General features: G+C 29.4%; 2 protein-coding genes across 3 annotated transcripts; both read left to right on the forward strand.

The window, feature by feature from the left end:
* The first annotated feature begins 1,058 nt into the window (after positions 1 to 1,058).
* LOC122502306 lies at positions 1,059 to 3,610 on the forward strand. Its single transcript, XM_043612290.1, has 2 exons — positions 1,059 to 1,132; positions 3,276 to 3,610. Exons 1-2 carry the CDS (start codon positions 1,072 to 1,074, stop codon positions 3,536 to 3,538), a joined length of 324 nt encoding a protein of 107 aa, XP_043468225.1. The 5' UTR covers positions 1,059 to 1,071; the 3' UTR covers positions 3,539 to 3,610.
* A 511-nt stretch (positions 3,611 to 4,121) lies between these two features.
* Positions 4,122 to 8,547, forward strand: LOC122502305. Of its 2 annotated transcripts, XM_043612288.1 has the most exons (4): positions 4,122 to 4,163; positions 4,245 to 4,658; positions 4,784 to 5,124; positions 5,197 to 8,547. In XM_043612288.1, exon 4 carries the CDS (start codon positions 5,554 to 5,556, stop codon positions 8,065 to 8,067), a length of 2,514 nt encoding a protein of 837 aa, XP_043468223.1. In that variant the 5' UTR covers positions 4,122 to 4,163; positions 4,245 to 4,658; positions 4,784 to 5,124; positions 5,197 to 5,553; the 3' UTR covers positions 8,068 to 8,547. The 2 variants fall into 2 exon arrangements, with proteins under 2 accessions (XP_043468223.1, XP_043468224.1); XM_043612289.1 differs by having other exon boundaries at positions 4,133 to 4,658.
* Positions 8,548 to 16,460: the final 7,913 nt, after the last annotated feature.

Raw genomic sequence — 16,460 nt, forward strand, 5'->3', positions numbered from 1 at the left:
TAGAAAATTTTTCCACAATTTATTCTTTAAGCAATTTGAACTTAGAAAATTTTTCCACAATTTATTCTTTAAGCAATTTGAACTTAGAAAATTTTTTCACAATTTATTCTTTAAGCAATTTGTACTTAGAAAATTTTCCACAATTTATTCTTTAAGCAATTTGAACTTAGAAAATTTTTCAACAATTTATTTTTAAGCAATTTGAACTTAGAACTATTTTATAAATTCAAGAATAGAATACCTATATTTAAACCAATAAAATTGTTATTACTATTATTTTTATTTTTAAGGATAAAATGAATTAAAATGTACTCTCAATATATAAAAAATGGTAAATATTTCACTAACTTTAACAAGCGTATATACGTATGTGTATAGCCTGAAAGGTTTTGAAGCTTTGGTAACAAAGAATTTTGAATTAAAAACTGATAAAACAGTATTACATTTTATGAATATATACCTACATATGTATGTATATTTATAATATATAATTTAAAAAAATAAATATATCTATTTATTTTTATATACAGTAATAAACAAAAAAATTTAATTTATATTTTTTTATAACTATAATCTTTTTCCCTCATTGTGTGTCACGTTTTGGATAGTAACAATGGTTAAACTTTTATGATACTTTTTGGGCTGGTTAACATGGGACCGTTGACATCTGGAAGCAATTTCAGCGCTGTATTTAACGCGCTTGGGACCGGTTGACCGAGCGTAGTTCAAATTTCAGAATTTTTTTTTGCAAGGGTTTTTAGATCTTTGAATTTTTTTAAATATGGAAAAATGAAAATGCAATGTTGTCAAATGCTTTCCTTTTTCAACGTTGTCAAGTCTTTTTCTGATTTTCGGCTATAGGACAAAAGCATTTTCAGTCTTCAGGATTTACTCTTACAGTAATCTTGTTCTTAAAAGTGGAAAGTGTTGTGAGTTTGTGAATTTGTGAAGTGCAATTTCTGGATTAATTTGATATTGCATTTTTTATATTGGAAATAAAAGAATATAAATAATATAATATTTAATATTCTTATATACTATTAAATAAATTTATTATATTCAACTGTAATAATGAGTTACAAACTTTTGCTTTGTGAATGGGGTTTGGAAAAATACATTGAAAAATTTGAAGGTAAGAGATTTTTTCAACAAATTTATAAACAAAAAGTTAAATTTCACATTTTCTTCTTTATCAGAAAGAAGCTTTAATAAGTAAAAAGCTTTTTTCAATAAAATACAATTAGTATACTGGGATATTAGTATAATGTTTAATGCAAGTAGTGTACAAAGGTTTGTCCCAATAAAAAGAAAGTCTTATTGTAAATTAGAATTAGAGTCGAGCGCGCGGACGAACGCTTTAATGTCAGTCTGGGAGCAGTGAGCGCCTCTGCGCCTACCACTGCTACCTGACTGGTATTAGCGCGTGCGTTCGCGCGCTTAGCGAGTTCTTCTTTTGGGCTTCTCAATTAATTAAAATAAATAAATCACTATTTTATAATTATTATAAAAATATTGTTAGAATTACTTCTTCAAAATTATTTTTATCATTTCAATTCAATTAATACTTTTTATTATTTTTAACTAAAATTCTTCTTTAATTAAATTAATTTTAAAAAAGTTCTTTAAGAATTGTCACATCCATGTGTTTATAATTCAATTTTATGGAATTTCGATTATTTGGAAATTTTTTAATTAATTTAATTACGGACCAAAAATGAAAAATTACGGACCATTTACGGATCAATTACCGACAAGAATATAACCAGTCCGAGTCAAATAAAAGAACATTTTAACTTAAAATTACAAATTAAATTTTAATAACTATAAAACATGAAGATATCAATAACTATAAGTCGAAGACTCGGAGTAATCGTTTCTTCATGTTCTATAATAATTAAAGATGACTGAGATTATAAAATCAATACCAATTCAATTATTATTTTTAAGAATAAAAGAATTAAAGTTTTTCACAAGAATTAATTTTAAATTCAATTATTTCTAAAAATTCATGCTTTTAATATTTAATTATTATCTAAAATCTTTAACTAAAATTCAATTTTAATTTAATTTTTATTAGAAAGTTTTACTAGAATTCAATTACTTAAAAACAAAAATAAATAATTTATTGAATAATTGAATGTTTCTTAAAATTCAATTCCCTTAAAGAATTTCATCAACAATTTTTTAAATAATTGAATTCTTTCGACGAATTTTAAGAAAATTTTTATGAATAATTCCATTTTTGAGAAATTCGATTTAAATTGTATTAAAAATAATATAATTTCCGCGATGAGTTTTATTATTTATAAAAATAATTGAATCTCTGTAAAATATATTATTATTTATGAATATAATTGAAGAGTTGGATGCTATAATGTGTTACGCGCCATGGTAAGTGAATGGCGCGTAACACATTATAGCATCCAACCCCTCAACTGAATTATTGTGAATAATTTTATTAAAACTTTATAAATAATATAATCCCTGTATATAATAAAAAAATTTATAAAATTTATAAAAATTTGTAAATAATTGAAATTCTGTGAAATTTAATTAAAAATTAATTAATTAATTAATTTTTTTTTAATTTAATTTAATTTTTAATTAATTTTTTTAATTTAATTTTTATTTTTAATTATGTGAAATTTTTTTTTCTTTATGAAAATAATTAAATGTTTACGTAGCATTTTATCAAAAAAAATTTTAAATAATTAAATTCTTTTGAAAAATTTTACTAAAATAGATAGTAAAAATCATTCGTGAAGAAAATTATTACTCTTAATTACTCTTAACAAATAATTGAATTTCTGCAATAATTTGTAAAATTTCCCAAATTAATTTTTTTTTATGTTTTTAACTAAAATTCTTCCTTAAATGCATTATTTTTATAATTTTTGAAAAAGTTCTTTGAAAATTTTCAAATTCATTTGTTTACAATTTAATTTTACACAATTTTAACTATTCGTAAATTCTTCAATTAAGTATATATTACAAAATAAAAACTTTAAATAATTTCAAAAAAAATCCGCAATTAAAATTTACCAAAAAATATTAATTAACAGAATTGTTAGTTAAAAACATGTAACATTCAGATTTTTAAAGATTTTAATTTGAAACCTTTTCAAAATTCAATTATTTTAACTGATTTTAGAAGAATTTAAATTATTTAAATTTTTCAAAAATCTAAGTTCATTAAAATTTCTAATTAAATTCATGTAAAATATATTACTGTGCTATTACAATATTACAATTTTTAATAAGCGTTTTTTAATTAGATGAAGAAATCGATGATGAATCTTTCCCATTTTTGGAAAAGGAAAAAATTTCTGACTTATTTCCTAAAGTGGGACCTTACTCTAAATTTATAAGGTTATACAATAATTGGATTCACGATAAAGAAAATAATGAACCGGCTTCAACACCTGTATGTACACTACTTAATTTAATAAAAAAAATTATTGTAAACTATTTAAAGATGAAGATAAATAAATCATTACTGTTTTCTAAATTTATTTTTCAAATGATTAAAGGTCAATAATGCATTACAATTAAAAAGTGATATTGAAGGAACCTATGAGATTGGTCCTGATGGACAATTAGAAGAAGTATACAACCCTCAAGATTCAAATTCGGAAAGAAACGAATTGGAAGATTTTACATTAGAAGAGGAAGTGCAAAATACTTTGAAAGCGGAAAAACGTTCTGCAAATGTAACAACGGTTGTTCCTGAAAAAAGAAGAAAAGTTAGTTCCGATTCTACTCATCATTCTATTATTAAAGAGGTAATAATTTTTTTGTTCAGATTAATGTTGTTATTGTCCTATCGTTGTTTATGTTATTGTTTTATGAACATGTAGTAAACATTTTTTATTTTGTTGTAGGGTCCAATCTACGAATGTCTTATTAATAACATTCGTGGGAATTTGGCAATTGCGGAGTATGAATCGAAAGGATTCTTAAGGTCAAGAACACAGCAAATTGTTGCAGAGTGTGTTCTTTCACAGGAATTCAAATGAGATATTTGGAAACAGTATGTAAAAAATTATTTAAAAAGTAACAAATATTACGTCCATATAACTCTATTTCTTTTTTACAGGATACATCGAGAACAATTTTTGAAACTTTCTGAGGGCATCGAATTGCTTTTTCCTTCTGAAAATAAGGTATATATATTATAGTATTCTTTATTACATCCATATTTAATGACATAAAAATCTCGTCTTATCAACATTTTTTGATTTCAGGAAACATACTATATACCGTATTATAAAAATGAAGCTGGGAAAAAGTATAGTGCTTCTGGAAAACTAGTGGACTTGTTCTATAATATAAGAAAAAGAGCTGTTCGTTCTGGGATTCAATCTTCCAGAAAAAACTCAAGTCAAAAATCTACTGATAATGATGCTCTGACTAATGCCGTTACTCCAGATGCAGATACTTTAAATAAAATTAATTCTCTTTCAATAACATGCATACCATGGCAAGATTGCATTGAAAAGTGGCGAGACACTCACGATTATCGAATGACGGAAATTCGTTCAACTGCAACTGTAACTTCAAAAACGAAAGGAGGAAAAGAGAAGACTACAATTTCTAATAAAGTTACATTCTATATTACAAAGTATAGAGGAATAAAGGAGGCTTTAGGTTACACTTTGGTGAGTGGCAATTGATTTTCAAATTTTCAAAGATATTTAGAATAAGCTTATCGCTTTTACTGATAATTAAAGGATTGTTTTCTCTTTTTCTATTTCATGTAAATAATTTGTAATTCTTTTGACAGCTTGAATTGGATTACTCTATGTTGTACCCAGGAACTGAAGAAAACTTATTGTTTTTATGGCCATCTTTTAAAAGCAAACTTCTCTCGGTATTTCAACGTGATAACAGCAATTTGTTTAAATCAAACAGTAATGGTTAGTTAAATTTTAAACTAACTTTTACATTAATAAAGATGCAATTTTAACTAATTTGTTATTTTTATAATTTGTAGATGAAATAAGCGATGCTCAATTACTAATGAAATTGTGTATGCTAGTTAAACCAAAATTAATTAATGATGGTGATGAAAGCTGGAAACCCACAAGAGAAGTCATTCAAGAAGGATTTTTGATACATGTGATTGTAAGTAATTAAATTATTTAAGTATCAATAGTGTTTAAATTACATTTTATAATACATATTTCTTTTTTATAGAGTGCTAGTGACATAAAATCGGCCATTAAGAGAGTAAGAGACAGAGCAACAGCAAGAAAAGAGACAACTCAGCCTTTTGCCGTGATTGTAGGAGAAGATTTACACAATATAACTGACTGTTATATCTCAGTAGACAACATCTTATATAACGTAGATTCCCCTGTAAAAGCCATCGACGTTACATTTAAGATTTTTCAAGCGATTCATGCTCAATATCCCAAGCATGCCGAACCTCTTTGGTTACTTCTTCAAATATGTGTATACGGTATAAAAACAAAGTGGGATAATAGTAAGCATATGCATAGTTTAACTTCCTTGATTAAAGATTTAAAGTGTGTTGATTAAACTAAAAATAAAATGCCTAATTGTTTTCAATGTAACGTTGGATCTTTCTTTCCATCCATTCAAGCTTTATGGATACATTATAAAATAACCCATAACATGTCCACTGCATCATCATTTATGTGTGCTGAACCTGATTGTTTATTTAAAAAAACCTTTTCTTCATGGTCTAGAATCCGAAAACACTACAAGTGTTATCACAAATTTTGTAATAATTTTGTCAATAATCTTCAAATAGAAAATAATGAACCTATTGGAATAGAACTCCCTGTTAATGATATTCAAAATGTCAATCATGAGCAACCAGAACCCATTGACAATGAAATTGATATAGTTAATGATCCAGTTGAGAATGAAAATCAACAGTTATTTCCTCAATTTTTGACACATGAAGCTTCTAAGTTGTTAGCGAAATTTTATAGTCGACCATCTTTTCCTCGAAGTCTGGTACAATTAATGGTTGATAATGTTGGTGATTTTATGAGTAGTTCTCTTCAACAATTTCGAAAGAAATGCGAAATAGTGTTAAACAATTCAACTCTTCAAGAAAACGAAAAAAATGAAATACATAAATTAATAGATGAATTTGATAATTCATTCTCTTCTCTTTCTTCAGAGTACTTAAGACTAAAATATTTTGAGAAATCCGGTCATCTTATTTCTGCAGTTGATTATAAAGTAGGAGAAAGAATTGAATATAAATTTAAAAATGGTAGAATTGTTCGAGAATCAGTAGATTGCATTGCAAAACATATTCCTATGCGATTAATCTTGAAAAAATTTCTAGAACTTCCGGGAAATTTTGAAATAATTTCAAACTATATGAACGAATTAAAACGCTCAGAAACAGAGATATGCAATTTTATTCAGGGAAATTTATGGAAAGAAAAATCGGCTATTTATGAATTAGAAAATAAAATAGTTCTGCCTATATTTTTAGGCATAGATGATTTTGAAATTAATAATCCCTTAGGATCGCACACAGGAGTTAGTGAAGTTGGATCAGTATATCTTTCAATGCCATTCTTACCCCCAGAATTTTATTCTCGATTGGAAAACATTTTTTTAATTGGTTTATATTATTCACGAGACAGACAATTACCAAATGGGAATTACCATATCTTTAAAATTATTGTAGAAGAGTTGAATTTTCTTGCACGAGAAGGGATATTAATTAATACTGCATCCGGTATTCAACGAGTATATTTTCTTCTTGGTTTAATTTTGGGAGATAATAAAGGGTTAAATGAAGTATTAGGGTTTTCTGGAAGCTTTAGTGCCAATTATTTTTGTCGCTTTTGTACAAGACATAAAAGTAATTGTGCAAAAGATATTTCTGAGCAATGTAATTTTTTAAGAAATCCAGTAGATTATGAAAGAGATATTAATAATGGTTTTGACGTTTCTGGTGTTAAAGAAAAATCCATTTGGCTTGATGTAGATCACTTTCATCCTTATAAGAATTTTGCTGTTTGTACCCTACACGATTTTGATGAAGGAATCAGTTCTTATGCAATGCCGCTTATATGTCAGTATTTTATTTTAAAGCAAAAAATTTTCGATCTTGATTTTTTAAATGAGCGAATATTAGGATTTAACTATCAAGTAAACGGATTCTCAAATAAACCCTGCATTATAACAGTAGACAATTTAAAAAATCTTCAATTTCGTATGTCTGGCAACGAAATGAGAACATTCGTTTTATGTTTTCATTTTTTAGTTGGTGATTATGTACCTTTCGACAATGATGTTTGGAAATATTATCTTGTATTGCGTCGATTAATTGAATTTATATCTTGCAGAATTTTTCCAAGAAATCGTGTGCTACAATTTCAAGAATTGATAAAAGAACATAATTACCTTTATCAAAAGCAATTTGGTTCACTAAAACCAAAAATGCATATTTTAAATCATTACTTTAAAATTTTAATTGAATCTGGACCATTCTCTTTTCTTAGTACTATACGTAATGAAGGGAAGCACAAAGAAGTTAAAGACAGTGCATCGGCTACAAGATCAAGAAAAAATGTAACACATACACTTGCTCTTAAACAACAATTACAATTATGTTACCGATTTCTATCTGAAGAAGGTTTAAAAACCGATCTTATGTCTGGGCGCTGTCAAATTCTTTACAATATAATGTTATTAGAAGGTTATCAATATTTTTCAAATACTTTACCTGGCTCTTTCATAAATAATGCGTGCGTTAGTGTAAAGTGGGTTACATTTAATGGTATAACGTATAGAGAAGAAATGTGTATAATTTTAGATTTATGCGATAATGGTATCCTACCAACATTTGGAATTATTAAGAAAATTTTATTTAATTCCAATGCAAATGAAGTATGTTTCATTTGTTTAAAATTATCAAATCTTGGTTTTGACTCAAATATGGGAGCTTATGAAATAGAATACGATTTGCAGTGGCAGTGTTGTTTAATTAATAACTTGTTAAGTCCATTTCCCGCAATAAAAGTAGTATTAAGCAATGGTAAAAAATATGTTGGTCTTCGGTGTTTAGTTTGAGTAATATATGTAATTTATAAATAAAGAGATTTAGAAATGTAAGTTCAGAAAGAATATAGATTGTTGACTTTTACATTTGAAAGTATATTTAAAAAGTTGTAATAAATTATCATTTTAAATTTTAACAATTTTTAATTTTATTCATAAACCACTCTTAATTATCACCCCCCACCCCTCAAATAATATTCAAGAATTTTGGTTTCTTTAAACAAACCGTTTGGTTGGTATAATCTAACGACACACAATACTGCTAACCCAACATACTGTTTAAAGGAACCGAACTCTACTAACCAAGTGAGTTCGGTTACTGTATAAACTGTGCATTCGGTCAGTCCATAGTCAACCTACCAGTTCAGTTGACGTAACCGTAGTTTTGTTTCTTATGGCCAAACTCTTTTTTCCGTGTAAGTGGACTCTAATGAACAGAAATCAAAAGATTAATTGGCAAGGATTGTAATGTTTGGATGTAAGTGATATTTATTTTGTGTGATAATATTAAATAACTTTAAATATCACGGGTATTAGGCGTAAAAACCCAATATCCATTGTTAACCCTACGTTAAAAAATTATTTGAATCAAATGTTATATTACTGAGACAATAATGAAACGATATTATACCTAGCATTCTCGCATAGTATTAAATATTTTGTACTTAGAACAAATATTATTAATTATTACAACGTTGTCTCCAGATCATCACAATAAAAATTACCGCTGTATTCAATGACAATATGAACTCAATATTTCCGAGCATCGAGACTACAATGTTGCCATGCTTTAATGCTTCAAGTCTAATATAACATTTGCAAAAATATTGACAATATTTCTATGCAATATTAATCTATTTTATTTATTGTTTAAAATGGACAAGAAGATTGTTAAATGGACGATGGAAAGCTGACAAGGGCCGATTATATCGACATCATGAATAAAAAAGATTCCAACAAAATATATATAAAATACAAAAAGAAACAAGAGCAACATATATAAAAAAAATTCAAATTAGGTGAGAAAGGATGATTTTTAAAAGAAATACACTTTTCAACATCAGTTTCAATATAACTTAAAGAATTTTAATTAATAATGTTTATTGTAACGTTTAAAGCTAATAATAAATTATTATTAACTTTTAAGGAATTACATTTTTTGTTTAATTTAAAATGTAAAAACTATAATTGTAAAAGTAACAAATAAAAAATTCATAAGCCTGAAAAACGTCATTTTCTATTATTTAATCCTGCTTGGCAATAAAATAGGTCATAAATATGAAAACACTCCAGACGCTACCTTAATAAGGAATCTTAACCCTACATGTACGTGCTTCATTAACAGGTATAAATCGCACTGTCGAACCTTCTATCAAACTTTTGAGGCTGCAAAATAAACCTTACAACACTATAATAAACTAGAAGTCGGTTTCAAATGAATATTATAAGATTTTTAAGGAGTAAAGAATTGGGAATTCAAATCATGTTGAAAGTAGGCTGTAAATTTTGTCTCGGGATGACATTAGCCTAAAAACGATTGTATAATTACAAATTTATTAATATAAAGTGAACATTAAAGTGAATTTATATTAGCCTTTATTGATAATTCAACTAAAAGTTCGAACTCAAATACTTTAATGGAATACTAAAATAATAATAATAATACTGAAAAAATTTAACCGCAAAACTATACCGTTTACAGTTTCATTTATGTACGGACTGTGAAGAAAATTGAGTTAAGCAATTGGATGATCACAAATGGGAAGGGGAAGTTTAACCCCCACTATAAGACAAAACCATCCAGAATTCGTACAGCTGGGTCTTTCTCATGGTCCGTGCCAAATTAGCATAACGTAAACACCTCCTACAAATGAAGTTTAACCCTCTGCCTTAGCTGACTTGTTCTAACATAAGAGTTAGTATATACTAACTCTAATAGCGTTCTTAAACGTAATTTCCATAATTCTCACTAGGCTTTCAAATAGACGAATAGACGATTTTAGACTATAAAGATCACACGAGTAGACAAAGAGTAGAGGAACTCTGGATAATTTTCAACATTTTTGGTTACCGTATTAAAACCGCCATTTAGAAAATTTTAAACCTTACATGAAATTTCATAAAAATAATTTGGAGATAATTTAAGATACTCTTGTACAGAACGACTTTCCACCTAAATTTATTGACAAGTATGTGGAACTGAGAATAAATCGAATAAATACACAGAAGAACAACATATTATCTACAAGATCTTTGGTACGAATACTTTGGTAGTAATTCCATATATTAATGACCACTATAACTAACTAAAACGTATTCTTTAAAAGTGTAATTTTGACGTGGTCTCTAAACCTTGCAAAAATAACTCTGGTACTTTCCAAAATCCTAAGGATCCTATTTCATATAACAAAGCGAATGTAGTGTATGAGATTCATTGTAAGGGATGTAATGGTGGTTACATCGGCCAAACAAAACAAAAACTAAGAACTAGAGTCGATGAACATATTAGATCATGCAGAACTGACGATACGTCATCTGCACTACCACAGCACTCACACAAGGAAGATCATCTTTTCGACTTCAAAAATGTCAAAATTTTATCAATTGAAAACAATTTTGTAAAACGCAGCTTTATTGAAATGTATCATATATTTAAAAAAAACCAAATTCAGTCAATGCCAAAACCGATCTAGCAGACAAAAAAGGAATTCAGAAGTATTTAACATTTTCGTCTTCCTATTGATGATGACATAATTTTTAATACCTTTCTATTCAAGACTTCTTACCGGGTCACCTTTGAGTAAATATCACAGATCAGTGTGAGTATAGAAAGAAGGGTGTGAATCATCATTGTGGAACTTGACTTAATAAAAATTGTGTCAGGAACAAAATTTAAAAAAAAATAACGTGAAAGACTAGAAAAAAAGAAGAACAAAAGCTGAACATTTAAAAGTCGGATAAGCTTTGAAAGCCACCCGTTACGTGAAAAATGCCAAGTATTGGAGGACAGATGTACGCAGCAGGAGGGCAGAACCCCATAACACCGGGCACGAGACAGTAATGGGGGGTCCCTTCTCCGTCTTTCTTGCCCCACGGTCTCTTTCCTTCTCTCTCTTTCGTCCACTTACGCATCCTCATACAGGCTGCAGAGCGAAGGGTTCCGGGGAATTATTAAAATAGAGGAGGGGATTTAAAAGGGGGGGGGGAGTGTTCTACTGTTACGGGCTTGAAGCTCCACACTACAGGAAACCGGTGCCCCATTTCCCTGTATTACTCTATCTCACTTTTACCAACTTTCTCCACCCTCTCCTTCTCTCTATTTCTGTCTTCTTCTTTTTATTCTTATTCTTTTTGCATGAGCATTTAAGATTCAAGAAAGGATATGTGGTCGGTGCACCAAGTGCCCTTTTATAATGATACCAATCAACGATGCCACTCATGCATAGAAACACACCAATCATAAGTGATTTTAAAATTATATCGAATATTTCTGTTTACTGAAAACGGGTCAAAGTATGTCTAATTTTATTTTTAGAAGGATTTTATAGTTCCAACTTTTTCTAAAGTCAATTTCTTTCTGCGGTTGATGGATTTTATTTTTAATTGTTTCGTCACGGGTTAATAATCTTAATGTTGATTCTCTCCGAGTCCTAAATTCTTTTAGTTTGATAAATACAAAATCTTAACACGCCCAAATATGTTTTGTGTTTCTGTAGAGGTGCATAACGAGGCTTTGTCCTTTCATAAAAGAAAAGAGATGAAAATATAACATTCAATAGTTTTCATTGTTTTTCTCGGTTTTTCGAGACGAGACTCGATCGAAGTGCATCACTATCTGTCACGTCATCGCTACGTATTTATATTTATAAAATAATATTTTGTAAAATTAAAATTTGAATCCTCCTTATCTTGTAACCGAAGCAACATTGATCGAATAGTCTCTCACCTGGGCAACAGATACCAAATATGGTCTTCAACGTTTTAACACCCTTTTATAGGGTCACTCACCTGCCTAATGCAGGGACTAAGCATATGCGCCCAAATTAAATCAATAGAAAAAACTGATCCAGAAAGAAATTAAAGTAAGTGGCTTTAACATTTTGTTCCATTGAAAGGAACTGTATAATAGGTGTCATCCTCGCCAAATTCGACAGTCCAGGAAACCCCTTCAATTAAAGTGGGTGGCATTAACATTTTGTTCCATTGGAAGGAACCGTTAAAAAGGTGTCATCCTCGCCAAATTCGACAGTCCAGGAAACCCCTTCAATTAAAGTGGGTGGCATTAACATTTTGTTCCATTGGAAGGAACCGTTAAAAAGGTGTCATCCTCGCTAAATTCGACAGTCCAGGAAAGCCCTTCAAGCTAACCAGTCCAGAAATCACAGTCAAACCAGAAACCTGTGTTCTTCCTGTCAGTCCAGCATCCGCCACCAAGTTAACTAGTTGTGTACTGTCATCAAGTCTCTTCTTCAACTTCAGCCCAGAAAATCTCTTCAAGTACTAAGTACCTTCTTCGAGTCTCGTCTTAGGTTAAATTCATTCAAGGAGATAATTTCTACTACGAGGCACATTTCTATTTTTCTAAGGACTCCATCACCACGGCACCAACAACGAATAAATAATTAGGTTGCTTCAAGTTTGAAGGGAGTTCAATCTAATCTGCATCGACACCCTTGGTTGACCCGAAAATAATTTAAAGGAAATCTACTGCATTTTCTGTTTCCATTGGTCAAGGTCATTTCCTCGACCTCACACTGAAGGAGGTATTGTTTGCTGGGTCTACAACTTTAACAATTGTTTTAAAACGTAAATAACTAATACTTAAAATTTTCTTTGATTCCACAAAGTTCTAATTTTGTTTCAGTGTGCCTGAAGACATCTGGATCTATTCTTTCTCTCATTCTAATTGTAAAGGATTCAAATAAAAACTTTAATAATTTAATTTCGATTTTAACAGTTGCTGTTTCTTAAACCTGTCCCTTAAAATCAAAGCCTTCTGCTCTGTGAATAAATTATGTTTGGATCACCGATGCCGAATTATTTAAATACATATAATTTAGGGTAATAATGTTTAGTTCAATCTAATTTGCATCGACACCTTTGGCTGACCCGAAAACAATTTGAGGGAAATCTACTGCATTTTCTGTTTCCACTTGTCAAGGTCATTTCCTCGACCTCACACTGTAGGAGGTATCGTTTGCTGGGTCTACGACTCTAACCATAATTTTAAAACGTAAATAACTAATACTTTAAATTTTCTTTGATTACACAAAGTTCCAATTTTGTTTCAGTGTGCCTGAAGATATCTGGATCTATTCTTTCTCTCATTCTAATTGTAAAGGATTCAAATAAAAACTTTAATAATTTAATTTCGATTTTAACAGTTGCTGTTTCTTAAACCTGTCCCTTAAAATCAGAGCCTTCTGCTCTGTGAATAAATTATGTTTAAATCACCGATGCCGCATTATTTAAATACATAAAATTTAGGGTAATGTGTTTAGTTTCCTTCTGGGACATAATATGTCAATAGATTGAAAATTCGGAGAAGAGATCAACGTTTAATTTTTTATCAAAATTTAACTATTTATTTAATATAACCTTTTTATGTACGTTACTTATTAGAAATCAATTAAAAACATTAGTTAAATTAGGGAAATGTTAGACAGTTTAACCGATTTAACGCCATAGCGGCCGAAAAATTACCATTAAAGGGGTTTTTGGGGTCACTAACTACGAATCCCAAGTCGGATTTTCAAAATTCAAAATGGCGGATCCAATATGGCGGACGAATTTTGAAAAATCGTTGAATTCACTCAAAACTCGTTACTTGGAGGTTTTCGGAGTCGCTGATTACGAATCTGAGGTCAGTTTTAAAAAAACTAAATATGGAGGACGAGTTTTTAAAAATCGTCCAATTAATTTGTAAATCATTACTCAAGGCTTTTCGGGATTGCTTATTATGAATATATATATAATGATTATAGATAAACATTATATATATTCTTCTCTGTATGACATTTTATTGACAAAATAACATTTCTCACTTTTATTATCACTTCTAGAACCATCAATATCAATTATTTACTTATTCTTAAACAACCACCAATTACTTCCGTAGATACATTGAAACCAATAAAATCGATAAAGATAGAAGTTCCTATCATTACTGAAATTTTTTAACAATTTTGATAATAAACTGTGAGAGAATTCTCATAACTAAAATATTAATTATATTTTTCATCGGAATAGTCGATGCAAAATTAAAATTAAAAAAGCATTTTGTATAGAATGTAAACCTGGAATGAAGACAAGAATGAGACGAATGATTCGCGGAAGTGTCCGGCAAAAGTATTCTCAAACGTCGCATCTAGATTCTATTAAACGAGCGCGCACAAAGGCAAATTTTTGGCTGCCGTCCAGCAAAAAAAGGATGTCTACAGCACCTTGCGAATCGCGTGACACCTTGCAAGTACCGCAGACACAAAGAGACGACAAACACGTGCAGCAATGTCCTCTCTCGAAATCGTCTACCTGCGATGTTATGCGCGACTCATAGGGTCTTTAATAAATGCAAGCCATTGACTGTTTATAAACTCGGGACTCTCGGCCATTGTCAAACGTGGAACGGTTAAATAGAGCCATTAGAAAAACGCCCCGACCCCATCAAAATAAAGCCGCAAGGTCGCGTAGTATTTGCCAACAACCTCATTAGCATTTATAACTCAGGTGTTGCATAGTCATCAGTTATATAGACGTTCATTTTGAATATTGTAATTGTAATTTTAAGTTATAACGATTTATAAACTTTATCTTGGTGATATTAACATGTATTTTTATTGCATAACATAAAATTTTAAATATTCACAAAATAACCCTTTAATGTCTGAGTGATACAGATATGGATTATTATCCATATCTATGTTAAGGGGTTATGACACTCTAGGATTTTCAAAAAATTGACTTTTTTTGCTTTAAATGGTCCCTTGGAGTCTCAAATGTAACATATTGAAAGATTATGGACGTAAGAAATTCCTAAATAGCTTATTTTCAAAGTTTCGTGCAGGGCTTTACAGCGCGCTTGAAGGGTACTTGAAGGGTCTACGCAGGTATACAGCATGTGTTTTCAAAATTGTTAGTGACTAGAGTGTATTCAAGTAAGATAAGAGTGAGATAAGGACCTTAATCAGAAAGGACAATTATATGATGTAGGCATTGCAGATTAAAGGTATTTAAAAATTATGTATGCTTTTTTACAATTTAAAACTTTAAACGCGATGATCTCAAAACTACATTTTTCGAACTGGCCGCGCCATTAATTTTTACAATTTTCAACCGATTAAGTTCAATTTTTGCACACATCTTTAATAATTTATATTGTCTGAAGGAAAGCGTAGGATTTTTCTTATTGCATAGATCATTTGTTATTAACAATTTACTGACCAATTTTTTGGCAAATGTTCATAAGTAAAATTTAGAAGTACGCCAATCGGCCAAAAATCAATATATCCAAAAATTCCTACTTTTTCCTTTAGCCACTGTAATAAGGAATAAGAAACAATTTTGATAATTATGATATTTCAAAATTTACAGGAACGAATGGTGCGGTCGCGGACCCTTCACGCCAAAAACCAGATTAGAAAAATCAGCGTCAGCGCCACAAATTTCAATAAAATTTTATAATATTTATATTTTTTAAACTTCAATAAATGTACAATAAAGTCCTCAGATCATAATTGTGATTGCCTTCGTAGTTTGCTTTAAAAAAATTCTCAAAAAACATATTTTTTCTACCTCTAGAGTATCATAAACCCTTAAACACCCCCCTTGGAACCCACCCCTCTTACATAATTATTCTTACATAGTGCCAATAGTTTTGAAAAATCAAAAAAAAAATTTCTATAATAACTATCAAGTGATGATACTAAATGTAAAGAACCCTCTAAAAAACACCTTTAATTTTTTTTGTCCGACATATTGGATCCGACATTTTGAATTTTGTGAATCTTGAAAATTTGACTTCATATTCGTAATCAGCAACTCCAAAAACCTCCGATTAACAAATTTTAGGCGAATTTGGTAGATTTTTAAATTATTTGGTTTTTTGTGGGGTAGCTTTCATAAATTTTTTTTTACCCTGAGGTAAATTTTTGTTATTAATTTTTTAAAAAAGTTTACAATATTTTTAAACATATATGTTACTGTGAAAGCCGAAAAAAATTAGCGGAGTTGATCTGTTAAGTTTTAAAAAAGTTATGATTTTCTGAAGTAGGTGGGGTTGCTGAATTCGAATTTGAGTTCAAATTTTCAAAATTCAAAATGTCGGATAATTTAAAAATTGAAGCGTTTCGACCGAAATTCACTTCTCGTAAGTTTTCGGGGTCGATGATTAGGAAACTGATTTCAGA

The sequence above is a fragment of the Leptopilina heterotoma genome, unplaced genomic scaffold (genome assembly GCF_015476425.1).
Source record: "Leptopilina heterotoma isolate Lh14 unplaced genomic scaffold, ASM1547642v1 Lhet_227, whole genome shotgun sequence".
In the NCBI taxonomy this organism is placed as follows: Eukaryota; Metazoa; Arthropoda; class Insecta; order Hymenoptera; family Figitidae; genus Leptopilina; species Leptopilina heterotoma.